The 16,403-nt window shown below is 43.1% G+C and overlaps 1 protein-coding gene across 2 annotated transcripts in view; it reads left to right on the top strand.

The window, feature by feature from the left end:
- Positions 1 to 412: 412 nt before the first annotated feature.
- The window catches only part of MELK (maternal embryonic leucine zipper kinase), a 38,537-nt gene continuing 22,546 nt past the window's right edge, over positions 413 to 16,403 (top strand). The window contains exons 1-11 of one of the 2 annotated variants that reach the window (XM_048850004.2): positions 413 to 707; positions 2,991 to 3,091; positions 3,395 to 3,480; positions 3,979 to 4,095; positions 5,017 to 5,160; positions 6,078 to 6,146; positions 7,311 to 7,403; positions 9,016 to 9,114; positions 12,551 to 12,619; positions 13,762 to 13,860; positions 15,202 to 15,288. In XM_048850004.2, the coding sequence (XP_048705961.1) occupies positions 3,028 to 3,091; positions 3,395 to 3,480; positions 3,979 to 4,095; positions 5,017 to 5,160; positions 6,078 to 6,146; positions 7,311 to 7,403; positions 9,016 to 9,114; positions 12,551 to 12,619; positions 13,762 to 13,860; positions 15,202 to 15,288 (927 nt within the window). In that variant the 5' untranslated portion in view covers positions 413 to 707; positions 2,991 to 3,027. Of the gene's footprint in view, positions 708 to 2,453; positions 2,535 to 2,990; positions 3,092 to 3,394; positions 3,481 to 3,978; positions 4,096 to 5,016; positions 5,161 to 6,077; positions 6,147 to 7,310; positions 7,404 to 9,015; positions 9,115 to 12,550; positions 12,620 to 13,761; positions 13,861 to 15,201; positions 15,289 to 16,403 lie in introns of those variants that run through there. The other variant, XM_075128882.1, reaches the window with a different exon arrangement.

Raw genomic sequence — 16,403 nt, 5'->3', positions numbered from 1 at the left:
CCACAACCCCCTGCCCCAGCCCAGAGCCCCCTCCCACACCCCAAACCCCTCATTTCTGGACCCCCCCCCCGAGCCACACCCTTTGTTAGAGCCTGCAGCCCCTCTCACATCCCAACCCTGAGCCAGCGCAGTGAAAATGAGGGAGTGAGGGAGGTTGGGGAGAGTGAGCGGGGGCGGGGCCTCGGAAAAGGGGCGGGGCAGGGGAGTGGCCTATGAGGGCACGTCAGGGGGCGGGGCTAGGGTGTCCCATTTTGTGCAAGTAGGAATTTGGAAACCCTAGTCCTCCCTGTGAGATCCCTGGGATGGGGGAAGCAAATAACGGCCCTGGTCCCTGGGCCCTGCCACGCCCTCAGGGCACGCGCGTCTGAATCAACCACAGGGATGGGGCCCAGCAGGCCAGGCCCCGCGCAGCCCCTAAGGCAACTCTAGCCAGGACTGAGGCGGCAGGGTAAAAGCCACTCCCAACATGGCGTCCAGCTCAGCCCACACCGCCACCGTTGACCCTCCTTCCATGTGACTCCCCGACACATCCCGCCCCTTCCGGGACGCCGCTTCGATCCGATTGGTCGGCTGGCCGCCGCGGCCGGAAGAAGCTGGGTTGGTAGGGAAATTTAAACGTTGGAAACAGGAGTAGCCGCCGTGGCTCGCGCTCGTTGTTTTCGACCTCGGGAGCTCCGCGTTGCCTAGAGACCCCTCCCGCCGGGCAGGTGAGCGGGGTTCGGCGGGGCGGGATAAAATACAATAAAATAAGCTAAGCTGGGATCGGGGGCGTCAGTGCGCCCCCCCCCCCCCCCCGCTTAGTTGCCGAGGCCCCTCCCAACGCTCCGCTGCCGCCCCTGTCGTCCTGCCCGGCTCGCTCTTCCCGCCGGCCCCCCTGCGGCCCCGCCGACGCTCCCTGGGCCCCTCCTATCGCTGCCCGCCCGGGCTCCTCCCGTCAGCCGGCCCCGGGCTGGGGGTGCGCTGTAGCCTCCGTTCCTCGAGGCCCCTGGCTGCTGGGGTGGACGGCCCTCGGGGCCGCCTCGTGGGCTGGGGGCTGTGTCACTGCCAACCCCAAATGCTCAGAAATCCCCGGGCAGGAGCCTGGCAGCGGTTTGGGCTCTGGCGGTGATAACCGGTGCCCGAGCCTTTAGGGCTCCTCTCCACAAGGGCTAGAAACGCTCAAATGCTTCAGAGTAGCAGCCGTGTCAGTCTGTATCCGCAAAAAGAGAAGGAGGACTTGTGGCACCTTAGAGACTAACACATTTATTTGAGCGTGAGCTTTCGTGAGCTTCATCGGAGTGAGCTGTAGCTCACGAAAGCTTATGCTTAAATAAATCTTAATCTCTGTGGTGGCACAAACGCTTAAATGTAAGCTGAGGCTCCTGTCATCACTGGACTCCAGGAGCTGGAGCTTGGAGCAAAGCCACCAACTAGCATGCAGGTTGGGATAAAATCCTAAGAGTTGGTGACACTGCAGAGAGGTTTTATCTGGAGTTAATTGATTGCCAGTGAATTCATGGTAGCAATAGATGTACAAAGGCTAGTCTGGATGCTGCCCAAATGTTTATTCTGGAGCTTAGTCTATGGTAAACCACAAACCCTGTGTCCTGGAACAAATGTGTGTGGCGTGATCAGATGAACCTATATAAATGTGATAGCTAACTTGAGTTACCTGGCAAGCCATTAACGCTGAGTAAAACGTGTAGTGTGGATATAATCCTAGGCTGATGGAGCCAGCTTTGACCCTGACTAGCTCCTGTGTTAACACCGGTTTATGTCAAGTGTAATGGTGCAGTTGCCAACCTGTTAGCCTTACCCATAGCTGACAAGATTTTGTCATGGATATTTTTAGTAAAAGTCACAGGCAAACAAGAAAAATTAACAGAATCTGTGACCTGTCTGTGACTTTTACCAAAAATATCCAGGACAAAATGGGGCTTTGTGGATCCCCACACTGCCTGAAGGGTGGCAGCTGCTCAGGGGCTAGAAGCTGCCTGCTGCAGGATACCCCTGCAGATCTGGAGATCCCCTGCTACCTGTGGGGTCAAGGAGCTGTGGGGTGCCCTGGCTCCTGTGTCAGCTGGGAGCTGTGGGGTACCCCTCCCCCTGTGGCAGCGGGGGTTCCTCTGTGGCAGCTGGGAGTGGCAGGCTGGGGGGACCCTGCAGCTCCTCACTGCTGAAGTCATGGTGGTCGCTGGAAGTCATGGATTCCGTGACCTCTGTGACTAAATCATAGCCTTAGCTTGGGTCATGACCTATTCCCTGGCCTAGACTAGACAAGGCCTGTGTCTCTAGGGCTGCTGTAAATTGTGGGTTTTGTGACCTAGGTATGTGTGCTATTATGATCCTATTGTGATGGGCATAACTATGGTGACTGGCCTGGCATAGTACCTGTTACAATATTCTTCGCTCCAATCAGACTAGCCCGATAAGGAAGGGGAAGCTGGCACTGTTACAGCAATGCTGCTGTTTGTACACTATGCAATGCAGTTATGAAACTGGAGTGCTGACCTCTGCACGGGGTTGAAATCTGAAGCTTTTCACTGGGCTACAGAGTAAGTGCAGAAGTTCTAATTTACAGTAATCAGTAAACACCAGCCAAATTTTCTTATTCCGAATAAATTAAAATGTTCAGTAGTATCAATTACAGTCTTGATGTGGGAGGTCAAGTGTCAGTGCCGTTAATGAGATGAAAGGAAAGCCACAAATGGGAGCCGGTGAGCACTTTAGCTTGTAACTTGGTTAGATGGCAGAAGTAATAGTCTCTTGGGTACTGACATTTGATATGATAGTGTGGAAATGTACTCTATTGAGTTTGCAGTTAGACTCTAACTTCAGCATGTTCTAGGCATACAGAAACTTGCTATTGAAGCAGATTTTCAAGTAGATTGTATCTTCAGTGAATGTTAAGTTTCAAGATCACATTTTGACTATATTTTGTTAATATAGTAGAGTTTCTTAGGTAGAGATCTTAAAACATAATTGATCGTGTTCTCCTATGTCATTGCCAGGATTTCAGAAGTACTGCTAAACTTTGCCTATCTCAACATGGGTGTAGATGACTATGAGGAAATTCTCAAGTACTATGAATTATATGAAACCATTGGGACAGGTACACTTTCTTATCTCTCTTAAGACTAAGTTTTTGCTATTTTACTTTGTTTCCGCTTCCCATCCAGATCAAAACCAGATTGCTATGGTAGCAACTAGTCTAGAGATCAGATTTCACATGCTAATTTTGCTGAATAAAATTCTGAGATTTTTAATCCAGAAGTAATTCTCTTTAGTACTTTTAGCTGTAAAAAGCTTTCTTTAAACTGTAAGACTTGCTCCTGTCGTGTGACTTTATTAAAGGATTATTGAGGAGAAAATTAATGTTTATCTTGGATTCTTACTGCCTCTCTTCTAAATTCAGGTGGCTTTGCCAAGGTTAAGCTAGGTCGCCAGCTCCTTACTGGTGAAAAAGTTGCAATCAAAATCATGGACAAATTGGCTTTGGGGGTAAGTCTAAGTAGCATGCTGCTTGAAGTTCAGTTTTGTAATGGGAGACATCCTCCACTTTCACTCATGTGAAATGTTTGTCATGTGTAGAACTGTTAGCCACTCTTCTAAAGTCTCTTTCTAAAACCAGCAGAACTTGCAAGAACGTTATTAACTTCCCCAAATGCTCATTTTTGGTGTCACTGACATTGAGACACTCATTACATTATTTTAAACTGTGAAAAGTTGCTCCAATTTAGGACCAAACAATTTCTTGACAACTTTTGCAGGGAAAAAGTAAAACTTTTTCATTGTAACAATTGCATTAAACTTGTGTGTCTCTGACCTGTGTACCAAATTCTGAACTCTTATAAGTTATACCAAACCTTATACTTGGTTGACCTTAATTATATACACTTGAACATGTCCTTAATTGCAGTAGTATTAATGGTAGGAGCACTGCATAGGATTTAGAAATAGCCATATTTAGCAACTGTATAACTGGCTTTCGTCTCTTAGGATGATTTACCTCGTGTTAAAACAGAAATTGATGCAATGAAGAACTTGAGTCACCAACATATTTGCAGATTATACCATGTGATAGAGACATCCAAGAAGATATTCATGGTCTTGGAGGTTAGATATTCCAGAAGCATTAATACTGTGAATCTAATGTTACTAATTCAATCTTTATGTATGAGATGGCTAAAAAGCTCATCTTTGAGTCCCCAGCAATCCCTCAGTACAGATGACTAAATAGGGCAGACATTGTAAAAGGGACACCAGTTTAAAATAGGTTACTTTCAAAACTTGTTTTATAGATTCCCTCAAAAGCCTCTCAAAATTTAAATCAGTATGTTTGGAAGGATTCAAATAGTCACTTGCAGTGCGTGCAGCCTGAAATTGTGGCTCTGCTCTTGAGCAAGAGAGCCATAAAGTGAAATAAGAACCTAGCAGGCAATCTAAGATGACAGCATCCCTCCAGCCTATCTAACATCTATATGCCTCCCCCTGACCTCACAAGAAAAGCATCTGCATAATCCTAGTCCATCCTGCCATTGATGCCAAACTCACTGCTCTATTAATTTCTCAAAGAGTTTCTATTTTCATACTGCCCCCAGTCAAAGTGCTCTTTACTGTGGTTTGTTCAATCACTAATCCTTCCCTCATTCAAGTTGCTCCTAAAACTTCACTCCAGCAATGCTCACAATGAGTCAATATTCACTCATACTTTCACTTTTTAAAAATATGGCCAAGAAGTACACCTGCTTAGATGTAGTTATTGCATAACCAAATTCTGCCACCTTTCTACTGCATGTGATGCTGCTGTTATTACTAAAAATCTGTTCGCCCTTTCAGACAGGGGTCAGGTCTTCCTCTTTAGTACAGCACCTAGTACTGATTGGGGGACCTTTGGGCACTACTGCATTAGAACTAAAATGACTGTGTACTAGACAAGGCGGGCCAGGACATATTCTTTACAATGTATTACAAGTGTAAGGTTACTTAGTAGATCACAATTTTTGTCTCAAATACCATTTTCCTGTCTCATTGCAGTATTGTCCTGGAGGAGAGCTGTTTGATTATATAATCTCCAAGGATCGCCTTTCAGAAGAGGAAGCTCGTATATTTTTCCGTCAGATTGTTTCAGCAATTGCTTATGTGCACAGTCAGGGGTATGCCCACAGGGATCTCAAACCAGTAAGTTTGATTTGTTTCTAAAAATCTGACTACTGCTTTTAGTACTTATCCAGTACCCTTTCAAATGGGATGGAATCTTCTTTAGCTGCTAAACCTCTCCTCCAAAGTAAGCTACTCTATAAGGACTGAAGGTTTTGTTTTTATTTCTTCTGTGTCTTTAGCTTCCTTTTTTTTCCAAGGTATGTTTTTTTTCCTAGCCCAGTTCTACTCTCTCGGCCAATAGGTGCGCCATAGTTATATATGGCTCCCTTTGGAGCCTGTAAATGCTGTTTCAGAAGGGGATCACCAAAGATCAACATCAGAAGGTAGAAAGCTTACTTACAATGAACAAGGGAACACTTTGTACTCAACTCCAGACTTCAAGCTAGTTACAGTCAGTCTGTCCTTCTCTTTCCTCCATATTCCACTTCTAATAGCAAATCATACCTTTGTTGCCCCTCCATGTCACTGTATTCAACTCAGCATCACAAGTGCCATGTTCTTTTTCAGATCTCCTAATTGGTGACATTAAGAGGGGTGTGGTGGGAAACATCCTGCTGTTCTCACCCTAAGACTTATTAGGAAACCCACTCCTTCAGCATGCACTCGTTGTAGGAAGCAGTTTTGTATTTATGGACTGATTAGAACATTTTGAAGAGGATGAAATCCCTAGGGGAGGAATTTCAGTGCATGACAGCTTACTGCACAATGTGTGGAATATTGGTCTCAAAAGATACCATCATCTGGGGAAGAGGCTGAGCATTGCTTGTAGCCATTAGAAGAGATGGGCCTATGGCCAAAAGGATGGTGATCAGGACTAGGAAAGGATGGTGGACAGCACTGATCGATGGCTAGAAGATCTGAGGGAAAACTAAATCATCCTGTGGCTGGGTTATCCTGTAAAGTGCTCTCATTACCACCACTCTCCTTTTCTTCAGGAGAACTTACTGATTGATGCAGAGCATAACTTGAAGCTGATAGACTTTGGTCTCTGTGCAAAGCCAAAGGTGAGTGTGCAAAAGTAAATTATTTAAACTACATAGTAGTGCATCCAAATACTTCAGACGTTTAAAGGGTGTTTAATAGCACTCAAGTCTCCAGCCAACACTTCAGTTACTTGAATTCCAACTACTCATTGTAAAGAGTGTTGATGGGCAGTGGGTGGGATTCTACTTCCAGCTTGAACTACTGTGTGATCTTGAGTTGTTTTGTCTATTTTTCTCTTCCACCCTTTGTTATCTGTTGTAAGTTCCTCAAGGCAAAGTCCAACTGTTAATATTGCACTTAGCACACAGAGGCCCCAACAGATATCAGGATCTCAAAGTGCTAATAATTAAAATACAAATAATTGACTGGATATGCCTACTAGAACTAGATATGGGTATGGGTGTTCCAAAGGTATTTATCTAGGGGGTTGTGGACCAGGAGACAATTGTCTGTACAGGTGGCATGCAGAGGTCTGACTTCCAAACCTTATCTCAAAACTTCTCAGATTTAAAGCTGTGGTGTTACCTTTAGACTTCTACATTTAGTAATCTAAACCTTGAGCAGGCTAGACTGAGATGGATGGTAACAGGAAGCAATCCCCTGGGTAGAATTCAATGTAAAATCAAAGCAGAGGGTTTGCTGTTGCCTAGAACTCTGTGGTTTAGTGGACCAGTAAGATGTTCTAATTTACGAACTGATTAAAAGTACAGAAGAGGGCCGATCACTGATTAGGTATTGGAATGTCACTTCAGTCCTGCTGTCCAGAACACATCCCTGTCAAACACCGCTTGCTTTAATGTGTCAACACTATAGATATGGACTGGTTTCCCACTGTTGTGTGTCTTTTAAAGAAGGTGTGAGAGCTATCTGACAAATTCTGTGTAGGTGTAACTGGTCCCATAAAAGAACATTAATTTCACTCTCTAGATGGGGAGATGAGCAGCTGAGAAATAGAATAAGTGACCTGCCCATGGTAATACAGGAACTACCAGAGCTGCACCTAGATTTCCAGCATAGTTGATGGCTTAGCCAGAGCATTTCTGCTTAGCACTGGTATATATAATCACACAAGACACCTCACAGTGGAGAGTGAGGCCCATAATCTTGTGCCACGGTATAGTTAAAACTAAATAGTTAAATTTCCAATTCAAGTCTAATGTGTCTGTTCAATTGTTCTGCTGTAGGGTGGCCTGGATTACCAGCTGAACACATGTTGTGGGAGCCCAGCTTATGCAGCACCAGAGTTAATTCAGGGCAAAGCTTACATTGGCTCAGAGGTATTTAATGCAATGTCTGTCCTTGATACAGAGTGTCTTAAATATGCTTTGAACTTTACATATGTAAACACTAGCATAACTAGACTTGGCTTTAAAGTCTACTTCCTTATGTAATTGCCCCTGCAAGTCTTTACTGCAGGAGTCTTGCTTAACCGGGATAGTGGTGGATTCGTGCTAAAGTAGCACATAACACACCATCTTTAGCACACTTCTCACTGTTCTTCTTGACTAGTTCTCCTTAGACTGCTCCTTCAATGTCTTCTTGGTTGTGTCCTGCAGAGCAACATCCTGAGCTCCCTCCAACACTGAGCCTCTTCATGAGCTCATCCACTTCTGGAATTGCCTCTACACTAATAACTCCCAAGCTTTCCTCTTCCCTCTGTTCAGTCTCCTCTGCTATTGTCTCAGACTTCTCTTCTTGGAATTTGTGTTAAGTTAAACAGAACACATTAGAGCTACTCCTCTGAAGAGAATACCACAGTTTGTTCCCTTTCTAAGGCCTACTGGTCTTTGCCTCGTTCCCTCACGTTAAAGCTTCCCTTTTTTCCATCCCTGCTGTGGAAACAGAAGATCAAAGCTAGGCTAGATAGCTGTAACCTGCTGTAACCTCCTTTTCTAACACGCATCTTGTACCTAACCGATCTATCAAGGTGTCTTCAAACTTCCTGAATTGCTGCTCTGACACATCAGCCTTATCCCAAAGTTTCTTCACTTTCAGTCCTCCTAGACATCAGTGTCAAACTCCTCCTTGCTCTCCTATCTCTTTGCACCAGTGTCTTGGCCTATATCTTGCTTGTCACTAGTTGCTCCTGCTTGTGGGACTTTTGCTCTCCACCAGTTCAAACTCCTTTCACATTTCCCTGTTTCTGCTTAGCGTTTCCTTTCAGGCCAGAGTGGGGAGTGCTTGCTCTGGTGCTCTATACCTAGACTTGGTGGATTTGATTTAAATTGATAGAGCCCAGTAAACCTCTATTTCGGCTGACACTGAAATCAACCAAAAAAATCCATCCGTAACGATAGTGGGCATGTGCACAGCCTCCCCATACATACCTTATGCCTGCAGGGATTTCATGTCACTGGCCCCATGGCCATGTCACAGCTCCATTCCCTCCCAGGATGGTGGGGCCACAGAGTGCTCCCTACTTGGTCATGGGGGCCAGTGACACTGGATTCCCTGCAGGCACAAGATGTGGAGAAGGTTGTGGTCCTGGCAGAGCAGAGACACACACACACAACTTTCCATGTCCAGACACAATGTAGCAATTTCTCTCCCTATAGAAATCAAACAAATCTGGCTGCACTTGAAGATCTGGGAAGAGGATCTGGCTTTAGCAGTGCTCTGATGAGTAGCAGTTACTCCAAAGTTGAATCAGGGAAAGCTAAACTAGCCACTTCTGAGTGCTCTTCTTTGGACAACATCCTTTAGCTCCAATATCCTTTGATGTAGTAACAAAATTACTTCAGTGATGTGTGGTGCCTGTATTGAGAATGGATAGAACATTGTTTCTCATTAAGCAGTTGTACATATCCTTGGAAAATGTTGAGCTGCCAGATCTTTTAACCTCTACTCACTTTTACTTGACCCTTCCTGGTGTTGGTTTGTTCCTTCTAGGCAGATATATGGAGCATGGGGGTTCTCTTGTATGCTCTGCTATGTGGATTTCTCCCGTTTGATGATGAGAATGTCATGGCTCTCTACAGAAAGATAATGGTACGTAGTGCCTTATGAAATCCAGACTATCAAGCGTAAGTGAAGACCCTTTGCATAGCAAATAGGCAAGATGTCATGCTTCTTGGCCTATTGTTCTCTGGTGATCGAATGTATTGCTATTGTCACGTGTTTAATAGTTTCATGGTCTTTGCTTTTGTGCTGTTTACTTTTATGCTTTTATGCACTCAGTTAGAGAAACTTATCCATGAGTAAACTTTTTTCAAATCCAAAATGAGCTGTAGTATAAGGATGTGGTACCAACCTATTGCTATTACTTTTCTCCTCAAAATGGAGAGGGGTGAGAAGGAAACCATGAACCAGCTAGACTAAATTTCTATACCAGGTAAAGTGGAGTAAATCTGGCAAGTCAGGAAGTGCTGCTAGTATGTGGTCCCTTCCTATGTGCTCCTGCTTAATTTATCAGTCAAACATGCTGCTTGGATGCAGGAATTTGGCTTGAAGCATCCCAGAAGGTCCCTTTCTTTGTCATGGCAGTCAGAGGGGGGGGGCATGGAAAGTGACGGACTCTGTGACCAACATGGAGCCCTAATATTAGTAAACTGAGGAATTTTAGTTGGGAGTGCTAATGCAGGCAATACTTGATGAGGATTGTTCCGTAAATGTTCCTGGACCTAGAGGCTCTGGCGTGTACTTTCTCCAATAGCTTTAAAAACAAGTACTCACTTTCACACCTTCTGTTGAAGGTACATGTTCTGGTATGGCCCAGAGTGTAGATAAATGCTTTAAATCAGAGTTTAGAAAACATATAGATGGCTAGGCTATAACCCATACAAAGGACTCAACACAAGAGTCTGAGTTGAATCTTGCATAGTACTTTCATCGTTATGCCATATGCTCTGGCACTAGAGTTGACTGATCTGAATTCACAGAACATTGGCCACCTAAACCTGTCTAAATGCATTCAGATGAACATGCTTTAAGAACTTATGTTTGAGGACAAGAAACAAGATACAACCTTCCTAATTAAAAGATCCACCAATGTAGGCTTGTTTCTACCACTCTGAATTCCAGTTTCAATTTTTGATTTATTTACAAATTGGAAAATTGATTCAAATTAGGACTTCTATGCATTGTTGTGGAATTTAATTTCCCACATTATAGATTTTGAAATTTACTGTAATCTCAGCTCAGGACTAATGTTCCGTGTCACAGTATAGTAGTCTGCTGGTTGAATCTAATTAGGGTGTTGTATCGCTTGCATGCAGTATGTTTCTTTGCCTAGAATGCTCTACGGTTCCTCACTTGGGAATAACATTTGACTAAATGCTTCCTGCTTTGATTGAAAATCAAATAAAAATTGACAGCTCCTCAATAAGAGGCAAACTTCCCTCTGATTATATTGTGCATTCACTGGCTATATTTACAAAAATGCTTAACTGTTTCTAGCATGACTACTAATAAATTGAGGGTTTTTTTTTACTTCATCGCTGTTCATATGCCAAAGCTGTATTTAAGAGCCAAACCCATATATTACAGCTCTCCTTGGAATATATAAAACTATATATAGGTTTCACCTTGGATTACTTCTACTGTTGAATTGCTTTATAACAGCTATCAAACAGTAATTTCTAAATTCATTAGTCCTGACTGAAAATAAAAGCAATTAGAATTTTTAGATTTCTAATGTGAAACCACTGGGGTTAAAGAAATGTATCTCTGTATATTACCCAGACTGTAATTGAAACAGCTGTCTGCAGAAATGAAACTCTCACAAGACTTAGTGCATTTCATTCCAGCTTGGTAGTTAAATCACATTTCACAATGATTCTTTACTGACTTCGTGTTGGTTTCATTTAGTGTATGTGATGCCTTTGTAACAATTTCAGTTTGCCTTTCCTAAAATTTGGAAGCAATTATTAGTGTTGATGTACTAGTCAGATGTGCTACATGAACAATGAATCATTAGATTAAAAGAAACGCACATACTCTAGGTTTTTAAAAATCCTTTGCAGTTTTTCTAGTTAGTGAGTGCCAACCTCTACGGCTCATGTCCAGCATTAGAAATATAAATAAATGGAAAGCGGCTAAATGCAAGGCTGCTCACCTTTTGGTGTAACAACCAATCCTACTATAAACCAATCCTACTATAAAAGCACAGAATGTTAAAGCCAGATGAATTTTAATACTTTGTCTAGAAGTTGATTTAAACCTTCATACTGTTTTTAAGTACAAATTACAGTAGCACCCAGAGCTTAATGAAAAACAAGTGCAAGTACTACACTTGAGAGGGAAAAATCAAGCAACTATAAAATGGGAATAACTGGCTAGATGGTGGTACTGCTAAGAAGGATCTGGGAGTTGTGGTGGATCAGTAACTGAATGAGTCAAACATATGATGTAGTTGCAAAAAAGGCTAATATTCTGGGATGTATTAACAGGAGTGTTGAATGCAAGGCATCGGAGATAATTCTCCTGCCCTATTAGGCACTGGTGAGGCCTCAGCCAAGGTACTGTGTCCAATTCTGGGCACCACTCTTTTAGAAAAGATGTTGGGCGTATTGGATAGTCCAGAGGAGAGCAGCAAAAATGATAGGTCAGTTTTTGTAAACCTTATATGAGGAAAGGCTAAACTGGGCATGTTTAGTCTTGAGAAGAGACTGAGGGGGCGGACCTGATGTATGAAGACTTACATTTAAGGGCTGTTGTAATGAAGATTATGATCGATTGTTTTCCATGTCCTATCGATGCTAGGATAAGTATTAATGGGCTTAATCTGCAGCAAAGGAGATTTAAGTTGGATATTAGGAAAAACTTTCTAGCTCTCAGGGTAGTTAAGCTCTGAAACAGGCTTGCAAGGGAAAGTTTTTTTTAATCCCTATCATTGGAGGCTTTTAAGAACAGGTTGGACAAACCCTTGTGAAGGATGGTCTAGGTTTACTTGGTCCAGACTCTGCGCAGGGGACTAGACTTGATATCTCAAGGACCTTTCCAGGCCTACATTTCTGATTCTATGCTTAGTGCCTCATTGTGCTAGGTGCTATAGAACCACAGTTCCTGTTCTAAGCACTTGCACTCTTAAGACCGAATGCCACAATTGGTCCAACAAAATGGAATGAATAAGGGCTGCGGAGGCAAATATGTGGCAAAGCTGATGGTTGTGTTTCTCTCATCTAATTTACCTGCTATCTCGTTTAATTGTGTTCCTGGAAGTTCAGCCTTCTTTCCACGGGACTAACCTAGCACGAATCTATTTTAACTTAAAATCTAGTCACATTTGTCTTCAGTGAAAGTAATGGGAATGATGACCCCTTTTTGTCAAGTTAGTCTAAATATGCTGAAAATGGCAGTTCCTCTAGCTCCACATTCTATTATGGGTTTTCAGACTGAAGATAAATGCCCGTAAGACATCCAAGCAATTTAATGAAGTTATTTGTACTACTTGGCCAAAGTTCACTCAAACTTTTTTTAAATACAGAGAGGAAAATATGAGGTTCCAAAGTGGCTTTCTGCTAGCAGTATACTGCTTCTCCACCAGATGCTGCAGGTAAAGCAATCGCCTCCCGCCCAGAGGCGGGCAAACTATGCCCGCTGGCCACATCCAGCCCACAGGACTGTCCTGCCCGGTCCCTGAGCTCCGGCTGGGGAGGCTCGCTCCCAGCCCTCCCCCCTGCTGTCGTTGTCTTCCCCCCCACCCCTTCTCCTTTTTCTCCCCCCGACCGCAATCTGAGTGCACCACGCCACCATCACTCTGTCCCACTGCTCTTGCTGGGCAACGCAGTGGCGTGGCTGGCTCTGGCATGGTAAGGGAGCAAGGGCTCCTGGGGGAGCAGGGGGGATTGGATGGGTCAGGGGTTCTGGGGGGGCTGTCACAGAGTGGGTGGAGTTGGATGGGTTGGGGGTTTTGGAGGGGGCAGTCGGGGACAGGGGATCCTGGGAGGGGGTGGTCAGGGGACAAGGAGCAGGGGGAGTTGGATGGGTTGGGAGTTCTGAGGGGGGAAGTCAGGGGGCGGGAAGTGGGAGGGGGCAGATTGGGGAGGCAAAGCGTTCCCTGCCCGGCCCTCCGTATAGTTTTGCAACCCCAATGTAGCCCTCGGGCCAAAAAGCTTGCCCACCCTTGCTCTAGCCAGACCACGCTTTTTACAGTACTGTTCCACTACTCAAAATAGTATTGAAATATTGACCCCCAAAAGTCTAAAATACATCTTATTTAAGAAACTTTTCAAGAAAATTTAACCGGTCCCTCTGCTGAAAGGGCTGTGCTCATAGAACATCGCCTTAAGCACTCTGCATACCATGGTGCAGCTATTATGTTGCTAACCTCAAAGTTGTCTTTCAGCATCTAACTTGTATTCAGGAGATTGTAACCTTACTGTATAAACTTACTGCCTAAGTGTGCTTTTATAGCAAGCTAGATTTATAAAACACAAATTAGCTGCACTACTGTTAACCATGGTGACAGTGTCATTCATCCCTTCAGCTACTGTTAATGTAGGTTTCCTTAACTGGCCTTATGTTTCTGGGGAAAGAAATTGAATCTAAAATATCTTGCCAATTTCTACTTGAAATATGTTAAATCCAATATTCTAGGCAAAGGATTAATCTTACTAGCCTCTTATTTCTCTGAATAGTAACTGTGGTATCCACTTTATGAAAACATTGACTGACTAGATTCTCACTGCCCATTAGGTGGATCCAAAGAAGCGAATTGCAGTTAAACATCTATTGAATCACCCCTGGCTCATGCAGGATTACTCCTATGCTGTTCAGTGGCAAAGCAAATACCCAGTGAGTACACTAACTAGAGGATTACTATACCACATTGTGACTGGGGCATAACTTCTTCCTGAATTTGTGCCTGAATGGATGGTGTATGGCGACAGTATGAAGGCTTAAAACCTTCATCCTTCTAAGGGGCCGATCTAAAGATGACTGGTTACTTCATTCAGCAAGTAGCTGCTGATGAATTCTTCAAGATTCTCTTCTCAGAATGCATGTCCAAGATGACACTCCCTGTAAACTTCTTAATCCCTATGAAGGGGAAAGACCTCAGTGTGCTAGCTACAGCCTTTGCAATCTAGTTAAGTGGTGGGTTGTGTGTTTTTTTTTTTTTTAAAGGACCTGGTGGGTATTTTCATATCTAACTGGCCAGTTAGACTCCGAGTACTTGTGATGCAAATGGATAGTTGTATGCAGTAAGGTATAGGTTTTTTTGAAAATCAGGTACCTGGGTGCTGCAGAACCATTCAGACCTAGGGTATGGAGTGACTTGTGTAGTGCTGTTATGCAATTTTATTAATTTTCCTGTAATCTCTTGTTTGGGATAGTCTTAAGTGACTTTTTATTGAAAACTCTAAAATTATATCCCCGTTACCAAACACTGCACTAGCCAGAGAAGTTAAGCCAGCACAAAAATGAAAATCTAGTGAAGATTAGGTGTAGGTGATAAACAGGAGGGAAAATATTCAAGTATGTACAGCCAGTACCCACATTTGGCCATTGGGTGTCATTGTTTCTCTATGCAAAGAGCTTCTTTACTGTACATGCAACATCAGTGTTAACTCATAACTGCAAGCATTGTACAGCTGCACGCTTTAATAATTTTTTGTTCCTTTTTAAGTAGGGGAGGAATTGAAGTGCACCAATTTTTATCTCCAACAAAATCATGTCTCTTTAGCAGTGACTATTATTTACCAAGTTTCAGAGTAACAGCCGTGTTAGTCTGTATTCGCAAAAAGAAAAGGAGTACTTGTGGCACCTTAGAGACTAACCAATTTATTTGAGCATGAGCTTTCATGAGCTACACGAAAGCTCATGCTCAAATAAATTGGTTAGTCTCTAAGGTGCCACAAGTACTCCTATTATTTACTAAGTGGATTGTCGATCACTGGTGGTTTTTAAAAATCAAGGTTGGATGCTTTTCTAAAAGATCTGCTCTAGGAATTATTTTGGGGAAGTTCTCTGGCCTGTTAGACAGGATGTCAGGCCAGATGATCGCAATAGTCCTGTCTGGAGATCTTGGGCTATGAAGCCAAGAGCCATCTGGCTTCATGGGAACATCCCAGTCAAAGGCTGATCTAGAAGATTTCCACAGTCTGAAGCTTTCACATTACCAACTTGTTCTTGCAGCTTGGGCATCTTGATGATGACTGCATAATAGAGCTTTCAGTGTTCCATAAATGCAGCAGGCAAAGTATGACTAAGTTAATTTCAGAGGTAAGTAACCCAAATAACTTTTAAACTTTGACATATTAACAACTGACTCCAATACTCATTGATTCAAGTATGAAACTTAAAGCTGTCCAGTGTAATCTGATCTATGGATTGCATATTGATTACTTAAGAATTCCCAATTATCACTCAGGTTTCGCAGGTTCTTGTCGCAAGAACAGGCAGATTATTAAAATTACTGTTGAGTTGTGAACCCTGATGTGCACTGTTGAAACACTCTTTACGAACTCTTCTGTACTATTTATAATTTATTAATACATTATAAGTCAAACACTCTAACCCAGATAGATAGGTAGATAGAGATAATACCGAATGTACATCTGAATATCCATACTTACAACATCCCTTGCAGAACAACCTGAAATGTTAGCCATTGTCGTCCTCCTCACCAGTGGCCATCCTCCTGGCACCTCCCAAGGGTCGGTCAGTCTCTCTTCTCTCCCTGCACACAGGCTAAGATACAACTTTTATATGTTTATGTTACGCAGATGCCACTATGCCTAATGCATATTCAGTAGGGGTTTCTCCCCTCTTCATTTGTATTTTCTCACCATACTAATATCAGGGTGCCCTTTCCTATAGGTTAAGATGATAATAAATTGGGATCATTAATATACTATGTCAGTTCGTTGCAATGCTACTCTTGTGGTGTGCAGATGTTTCTATCCTAAAATATCCAAATGCTGGTGTTTCGCTCATACTCCCTTAGTTGCCTGGTGTTATGTACAAACTTTCCTCTTAAATGGTCTATTCCCAGTTCCCCGAAACTTGGATGAGCATTGAGCCATTTATTGGTGCCAAAGTTCATAGGCCTCAAGTCTTATCTAACTCCTGTAAGACACTGGCTTCGGCATACAGGCCTGTAGGTTCCTTGAGTTACTGCTAAATAAAATAAATGCTAAAGCTAGCTCTATGGGCTACACAAGACAGTTATTTTAGAGTATTTTAATTTTTTTATTTTATCTATTTATTTTAATTGTAAGCTCAGCTGTAGTTAGGACATTAAATTTTGTAATTTTTTTTTTATTTTTCCCCTCTTTTCCCTCATGCATCATTCCCTGGTGTTTCCTAAACTTTGACATCAAATTTTTAACCATGAT

This window comes from Caretta caretta, chromosome 5, assembly GCF_965140235.1.
Source record: "Caretta caretta isolate rCarCar2 chromosome 5, rCarCar1.hap1, whole genome shotgun sequence".
Lineage (NCBI taxonomy): Eukaryota > Metazoa > Chordata > Testudines > Cheloniidae > Caretta > Caretta caretta.
Note: the sequence above shows the minus strand (reverse complement) of the source record. Positions and strands in the feature narration are given on the sequence as shown.